General features: G+C 35.1%; 1 protein-coding gene across 1 annotated transcript in view; it reads right to left on the bottom strand.

The window, feature by feature from the left end:
- Positions 1-2,981: 2,981 nt before the first annotated feature.
- LOC102437495 (amine sulfotransferase-like) overlaps positions 2,982-8,771 on the bottom strand; it is a 16,197-nt gene continuing 10,407 nt past the window's right edge. The window contains exons 5-7 of the mRNA XM_006089247.2: positions 6,956-6,981; positions 6,218-6,404; positions 2,982-3,420 (exon numbers count right to left, since the gene is read on the bottom strand). Of these exons, the coding sequence (XP_006089309.1) occupies positions 3,299-3,420; positions 6,218-6,404; positions 6,956-6,981 (335 nt within the window). The 3' untranslated portion in view covers positions 2,982-3,298. The remainder of the gene's footprint in view (positions 3,421-6,217; positions 6,405-6,955; positions 6,982-8,771) is intronic.

Raw genomic sequence — 8,771 nt, 5'->3', positions numbered from 1 at the left:
GGGGGAGAGGGAGAGTGAGAGAGAGAGAGAGAGAGAGAGAATCTTGAGGGGCAGGTGACCATGAGACTCCAGTGTGCAGATCAGGAGAGCCCAGGACTAACACTTAGAAGGCAAAGATGTCTCATCGTGCGAATCAAACAACCAAACTCGGGTCATTTTTGGAGAATAAACAAGGAAATCCTACTTTTGCTCTTTCCCCTCATATGGAATCTGCCAGATGAATAGGCAGAGTATTCCCTTCAAGGAGAAGTCAATGCAGAAGGTTACACTATATGAATAAGAGAGCTCATGGGTTACCTGTTTTGTCATAATTGAAATGCAAATTAACCTTAAAAATACATTTGATTGTATAATCCTTGTTTAGAATATAAATGTGAATTCATAGTTTTGCAATATTTAAGGTCATGACTATGGCTATTAACTCATATTATTCGGTCTCCAACATGAAGAAGGTACATAGGATTAGACCATATTTGGCTTTGACTATAAACTGTAAATTAATTAAATAGTTTAATGTTAATTTGTACTGTATCTCTAAAAAAAATAAACCAATTAACACTTGGTATTTGACACTACATTGATATGATTTCCAATCGTAAATTCTAATTTCGTGGAAAAATATACTATTTATCTCCCCTCACACCCAACTGGGTGGGAGAAGCACAGAACCCTTCAATAATTCATAAAAGCTGGGGACCTTTCCTCTTCCCCAAAATACACATGGGTGCATACAGGCAAGATGTTGCATGTAAAGTCTGTTGGTTCAGGGACTCCTTGAAGTCAGATTGCGCAGATTAGAACTCTTTAAATTCATGCGGAAACAAAATAAAAAATAAACTAGAATTACAATGTATTGGATGAATGTAGCTTGTGGATAAATTAAATGATGGCAGTAATGTAATAAGAGACAAAAGAGGGGAATTGAGAATACTCTTAAAAATACCTACACTAGCCCGGCAGGTGTGGCTCAGTGGGTGAGCATCTACCTATGAACCGGAAGTCATGGTTCAATTCCCAGTCAGGGCACATTCCTGGGTTCTGGGCTCAATCCCCAGTAGGGGGCATGCAGGAGGCAGCCAACAGATCATTCTCTCTCATCACTGATGTTTCTCTTTCCCTCTCCCTTTCTCATGGTAACATTTTGTGTAACTATAATACATGATCCCTATCAGGAAGTTGACATTCATGGTTCCCAGAGCTTATTCAGATTTAGCCAGTTTTACAAGCACTCGTGTATGTGTGTGTGTGTATAGTTCAATGCAAATTTATCACATGTATAGCAATCACCACCACAATTCTGGCAACTAGTAATCTGTTCTCCATCTCTTCAATTTTATTTCAAGAATGTTAAATAAATGTAATCACATAGTATATGACCATTTGAGACTGACTGAGAACATACTTTTTAAACATACTTACGTATGGACTTTTTAGATAGAAATGTTTTTAGGTTATCAATGTGTGAAATGATTAGAAAGTCCTTTATTTTGTTTTTGTTTTATTTTTGTTGAATTTATTGGGGTGGCATTGGTTAATAAAATTATATAAGTTTCAGGTATACTATTATATAATACATCATCTGTATATTGTATTGTGTGTTTACCACCCCAATCAAGTCTCCTTCCATCATCATTTATTCCCCCTTTACCTTCCACCTCCCCCCTCCCTCTGGCAATCACCATACTGTTGTCTGTGTCCATGAGTCTCTCTTTTTTTAGTACATAGGTTTGATTTACTCTTAGGCCTTCACGTTTCCCTTTAAGTTAGGCAATAATTTATTTATTCTTTCATCCACAAATTTACCCAGTGACTGTTACATTCCGGGTACTGTTTTAAGCACTGAACAAAATGGATTTTTAAAAAAATTCTTGTTTTCCCAAAACTAACATACTAGTGGTGAAAGTCAGACACTAAACAATGAGTATACTAGTAGTACATAATCACATTGTTTAGTGTATTGAAAAGTGATAAATGTTCTGGAAATAAAAAAGTAATGTAGAAAACTAGTAATCACAGGAAGTGTCAGAAGGCACGCTGGGGAGGTTGCATTATTAAATAGGGTAGTCAGGGTAGGCCTCATGAACACAGTGGTAGGCAGAAATGAATAGAATGTGTAGTGAAAAGAGTTTTGTCTCATATTTCTACTGGATTCCTGAACATCTTCCCCAACTTGTTTAAACGATAAGTAGAAACACTCCTATATCTTTGAGCAGTACCTGCCTGATAGAGTCCTTATTCACACATTTGTTACATTGTGGGCCTTTATTCTGGTATGTAAATTGCCTTCTCTTCATCTTGGGATTCATCTGTGATTAATTTAAACCACTTCAGAACCCCAGAAGCACTGAATTAAAAATCAGCAAGTTTCTTGAAACACAGCTGACTAATGAGGCTGTGGAAACCATAGTGAAATAGGCTACTTTTAAAAACATGAACGAAGACCCTACAGCAAAATATGACATGGTTACCTACACTCTTGGAAGGACAGAAAAACAAAAGTTTTCTCAATAATGTGTCAGAACGGTCTTTGAAATATTCTTCTCCCTGTAGATGGGTTTTGCGGAAGTCTTCTCTCTCTCCCAGAATTTCTTGTGACTTGCCTTGGTGAGCCAGTCAACTGTGATTTGACAACTGTCGGGCACTGTTTTGAAACCTAATTGTTTCAAAAGGATGTCTAGCAAATTGGTCTAAACTTTGAATATAAAAAATAAAGCAAAATATATCTCATTTCTAATTCAATAAGAGTTGATAGAGATGTGACCTGGTTAACTAAAAATGTAAAGTTAGCATACACACTATGTATACCATGTCCGGAATTAAAACACTGCTTGGATTTTTAATATCTTCTCTATATGATGATGCTATGATACTCTTTGTCTTTGGGGTAAGATTCACCTCTGGACTAAAGTTTACATTATTGACCTTATTTATTTTATTATTGCAATTAATTTTTAATTACAATAATACAATACATTTTAATGTTTCATTGATACTCAATTTAATTGTAGGTAAAGAAAAAATACACACTACAGAAAACTCAGAACATTTATAATTCCTATTACATGCTTCCTGTTTTTCAATTTATAATACAGGGTAACAATGCAGACTATCTCCTAAATCATTTTAATTTTTAAATATCAAAGTGTTTATCAAACTCCTGGCAACTAATCTAAGTATAGTTTACTCATTTTTTATTAGTAAAGTTTTATAATTAACATTTGCATAAGAAGCACAAATTAATGTGTATATTAAAATAGCCTCTCTAGTTAGATATTTTTAGAATTCTTTTACACTGATTTTACTCCTTGTTTAAATCCCAGATGAACTTCAAAGGCAAATTTTTCATATTCCTTTCGAATATTTTGTCAAATCTTTCATTTTGCTCCACTGTCAAGTGATGTTTCCAGTCTCCAACGGTACCTAGAAATAAGCACATGATCAGCACCTGGGTGAGGAAGTGGCACTATCAGGGCAAGAGTTTCTTCCCACCCACTTTCATCTCCTCTTCAAGCCACGCTAAATATCTGGTAGTTCTCCATGGGTTTGATACTTCATGTTTCCTTATACAGAAATGAACTAAGAAACAAACTAAAAAACACTTCTAAAGTTCACTTTCCTTAGCTATTATGCTTTCACCAACCATTACCATTAAGTTATAATGTTTATTGAGATGGTATAACAAAAGTAAAATAGAGGACTAGGTTATAATTTTTTCATATATTTTACTAAATACCAGGCACCAAGGAAATACAAGTACCATCTCATTTCACTCATATGTGGAATTTAATGAACAAACTGAACGAACAAGCCAAATAGATTCATAGAGAGCAGACAGCCAACTCTGGTATGAGGTAACTATTGGGAGTGTAGTCTGGATAAAATGAGAAAAAAAAAGAGAGAGAACTCATGGACATGGACAACAGTGTGGTGATTGAGAGAGAAAGAGAGGTGGGTAGAGGTGGAAGATGGGATAGGGCCGTGGTCCACAAACTGCGGCTCGCGAGCCACATGCGGCTCTTTAGCCCTTGAGTGTGGCTCTTCCTAAGCCTTAGGAGTACCCTGATTAAGTTAATAACAATGTACCTACCTATATAGTTTAAGTTTAATAAATTTGACTCTCAAAAGAAATTTCAATCGTTGTACTATTGATATTTGGCTCTGTTGACTAATGAGTTTGCCGAACACTGGGGGAATTAATGGGGATGGGGAAAGAATAAAATAAAGAGAAAATACATATACAAAAATTAAAAAAAAAATGCCAGGCACCATACTTGGCAAACTATATCTAGTGTGTAATTTAATTCTTAACACAATATCAGTATTTCTTCATTTTTAAAATTGAAAAACTGAAGGGATTAAGAAGTACAAACTGGTAATTACAAAATAGGTATGGCATGTAAAATACAGTACAGCAAATATGGCCAATAATATTGTAATAACTATGTATAGTTCCAGGTGGGTACTATAATTATTGGGGGGATCACTTCATAAATTATATAAATGTCTAACCACTATGCTGCATACCTGAAACCAATATAAAATAATCTTGAATCACAACTATAATTTAAAAAGTAAAAATACATAAATAAAAAGCTAAAGATAAAATAAGTAAAGATGAATAGAAAGCCCGGCCAGCAGGGCTCAGTGCTTGAGTGTTGACCTATGAACTAGGAGGTCACAGTTTGATTCCCGGTCAGGTCACCTGCCCGTGTTGCGGGCTCAATCCCCAATGTGGGGCGTGCAGGAGGCAACCAACCAATGATTCTCTCTCATCATTGATGTTTCTATCTCTCCCTCCATCTCCCTTCCTCTCTGAAATCAATAAAAACATTTTAAAATTTAAAAAAATGAAACCCAAAGATTTTCAAGTAATGAAATCAAGGTCAGAGAGTGTGTTCAGAGCTGTCATTGCTTCAGTTTTACTTGATGGAACTTAGATACTGTCATTAAGCCAATTTTTAAATTAAGATTATTTGCCATCTTCAACTATCAAATTTTCTTGTTTAAACATTATCATTGGCATTTGGAACAGTTAGCCAGCTATTTATGGGCATGAGAATTACTTTGTATTTGGTCTAGTTAAGCAATGAGACTTAAAAGCTGATAATATATGGAACAAAAAATAAACACTTTTAAAAAATAGCAATATCAAGATCAATTTCAAGCAGATCTTCATTAATTAAGAATAAATATCCATCATCAAAATGCTAAGTTATGGATAAATTAGTGAATAAAATATGACTAAAAGAAATACAAATTATGTTCTAGAAAAATGTACATTAAAAGATCAAAAAAATTGTTTAATTGAAATTAAGTATCAGGGGGAAAGTATATTCATTCTTAATTCCTGGCATGTCATAGAAGCATGATAAAAATTAATTGCATGTTGTTATTGAATACTTGAATTCATAGCATATTGGTTTCAAGAAGTATTAATTTACTTTTTTCCATTGAAGAAATCTGACACATGAGGAAATAAGTAACTCAAACTCCCTCCCCCACAACAAAATACATTTTGGGTTTACTTCTAGAATGTTCTAGGAGAAATAAAGAAAAACAATAATTGGAACTGTCCTGGTCACATATATACAAAACCTTCAGGTAAGACTTGCTAACCATTATGCTAAGTGAAATCAGTCAGTCAGAGAAAGATAAATATCACATGCTCTCACTCATTTGTGGATTATAATGAACAACATAAACCGATGAACAAAAACAGATGTAGAGACAGAGAAGCATCGATTAGATACTCAAAACTCAGAGGGAAGGTAGGTGAGGGTGGGGGTGAGGGGGAAAGATCAACCAAAGGACTTGTATGCATGCATATAAGCATAAGTGATGGATGTGGACAACAGGGGGTGAAGGTGAGGACAGGATTGGGGGGATGAGGGGACATTGGGGGGATTAGGACACATTTGTAATCATCTTAATCAATAAAGGGGAAAAATATGTTAAAAAAAAGAGTAGGGACATGTAGACTAAAAGGAAGGAATGTAATATTGATTAATTAGGTTCAAGTGTTAGACTATGTACTAAAAAATTGTGTAGTTTCCTGGGATACTTTCCAGGGCCATTGGCACTTAAGATCTTTGATTCTCTCCAGGTTCCACATGACAGTACTTAGAAAGACTCGGTAAAAATACCCCTTAATTAGTGTAGGGACAAAGCAATCACGGAACTCTCAACACTTTTGCTTCTAAAAACCCCTGAGTATCACCTTTGCGCAGAAAATGTCCCTCATCTGTTCTTTTCCCAATTTCATGTTTTAGAATCTCATCATAATTGGCTTTTGGATCAGACTTCATGTTCTGAAATGTAGCCTGTTTTACAATAGCTTCCACATCCTCTTCACTCAGTTCTTTCTCAAGAAAACGGCTGATTTTAAGCACAGAACTTCTGAGATCCTGAAAGAATTGTGGGTATGAGAAACTATTTAGCTTACAAAGAATGCATGAGTTACATCCCAACATCTTCATCACATTTTGGAAAACTGAAGGTGATTGGACTTATTGTAAGTCTAAAGTTTGACAAAGATATATTACTTTCCTATTCCTTCTATGAAAATGAGTGCTCTGGTTGTCAGCTTTGTTAGAGCTTTCTACTGTTTGATTTTATAAGGACAACTCCCCTTCATTTACTCATTCATTCATTCATTCAACTGGTACTTTTAGGAATGTTATGTTTCAAAAACTGTGATAGGTGCTGGAGAAGTTTAAGAGAACAATAATATGCTATCTGTGCTTGTTAAGAGTTTACAATTTCATGAGGGAAAGAGTAAAGCAAGTAATTAAATACAATGGCTACAGAAAAGGAAAGTCCAAGTTTGGTGGCTTCATTGGTTATTCTACCAAACACAAATTAAAGAAGAATTAACACCAATCTTCTAACTTCAAAATTTCAACAAAATCAAAGAGGAGGAAATACTTCCAAACTCATTCTATAAGGCCAGCATTACCCTGATAACAAAGCCAAATGAGAACACTACAGGAAAAGAAAACTAAAAACCAATATCATTTATGAAAGATAAGATACAAAAATCCTCAACAAATTACTAACGAAACAAATTTAGTAATGGATTAAGAGAACTATACACTATGAACAAGTGGGATTTACTCCTGGAATACAAAGATGAAAAGCCCTAGTTGGTTTGGTTCAGTGGATAGAGCCTCTGCCTACAGACTGAAGGGTCCAGGGTTTGATTTCAGTCAAGGGCATGTATTATGATTATAGGCTCCTCCCCAACCCGGACCCTGGTTAGGGCACATGCAGTAGGCAACCAATCAGTGTGTTTCTCTCACATCAATATTTCTGTCTTTCCCTTTCTCTGTCTTTTACTCTCTCTAAAAATCAATGGGAAAATATCTTCTGGTGAGGATTAATAACTACAACAACAACAAAAGATCAGGAACAAGGCAAGGATGCCAATATATATTTATATTCAGCCTAATACTGGAAATCCTAGCCAGAGTAAACAGACAAGAAAAAGGCATCCAAATTTAAAGGAAGACGAAAATTATGTGTTCACATACAACATGATTTTATACATAGAAAACACTAAAGATCTACAAAAAACAAACAAACAAAAGAAACAGAACAAAACAAAACCCTGTTAGAACTATTAAAAAACTCAGCAAAGTTGTAGGATACAAAAACAACATCCCCAGATCATTTGCATTTACTTACACTAACAATGAACAGTGGTTTAGCAAACTGGTCTCTAACTAGGTTGCCTATATTTACTATTATCACTTTTAAACCCATTAGAGGGAATTAGATTCTAAAGATACTAATTCTATCATATTGCTGTTCTTCAAATAACTGTTAAAAAGCTCATTATTGCTTTTAAGATGAAGAAATTACTATCACTAACAAAGTCTACAGACCTTGCATGGTCTGGCTCCTACTGTATTCCACCTCTCTATCTTAATCTTTCATTCCCTCCACCTTGCTCTTTAACTTCTTCCTTCCAAGATATCATGCACCTGACAGCTTCAGATATTTTGCACATTTTCTCTTCTTGGCTTAGACTTCACTTTTACTTCTCTGCCAACTCATATCTACTCACTTGAAGTTGTCATCTACTTTTCCAGAAACAATTGCCTATTACCTATACCAGATCAGTATATTTCATATCCTATCATACTTGCACTTTTCCTTTTAACAGTTATCATAGATTTGAAGTATATATACCTACTTAGTGAATATTTGTTTTCCCTTTTGGATTATAAGTTCTCTAAATAAAGGGTTCAATTGTCTTTGTCTGGTGATTTAGGGTCTGTCACATAATAGGCATTTTATAATTTTGAATTAATGAGCAAGTAAGATATGTAGCAGGTAGTCAACATATCAACCATAGATCACAAAATAGTGAACTTCAAATGTGTTTGGTTGGGTTTACACAATGTATTAAGACAGTTTTCATTGGATGCCAACATGTAAATACTATGTGATTTCCATGAAAGCTACATTTGAAGATTCTCATTAATAAAAACAACAACAAAACACAAAGAACTTGCATCACTGGGCACACAATTACCTCTGACTAATTGGCCAAATCTTAGTGGCTTCTCACCCCAGGGTTGTTTTTGTTTGTTGTTTGTTTAATATTTTTGTTTATTTTTAGAGAGAGAAAAATAGAGAGGGAGAGAAACATCGTGCCTCCTACCAGGGATCATGCCTGCAACCCCGGCCCTGCCTGTGGATCGAACCAGCAACCCTTCATTGCATAGGATGACAATCAACTAGTCACACCGGACGGACTGGCCCCACTG

This window comes from Myotis lucifugus, unplaced genomic scaffold, assembly GCF_000147115.1.
Source record: "Myotis lucifugus unplaced genomic scaffold, Myoluc2.0 scaffold_57, whole genome shotgun sequence".
NCBI classification, from domain to species: Eukaryota; Metazoa; Chordata; class Mammalia; order Chiroptera; family Vespertilionidae; genus Myotis; species Myotis lucifugus.
Note: the sequence above shows the minus strand (reverse complement) of the source record. Positions and strands in the feature narration are given on the sequence as shown.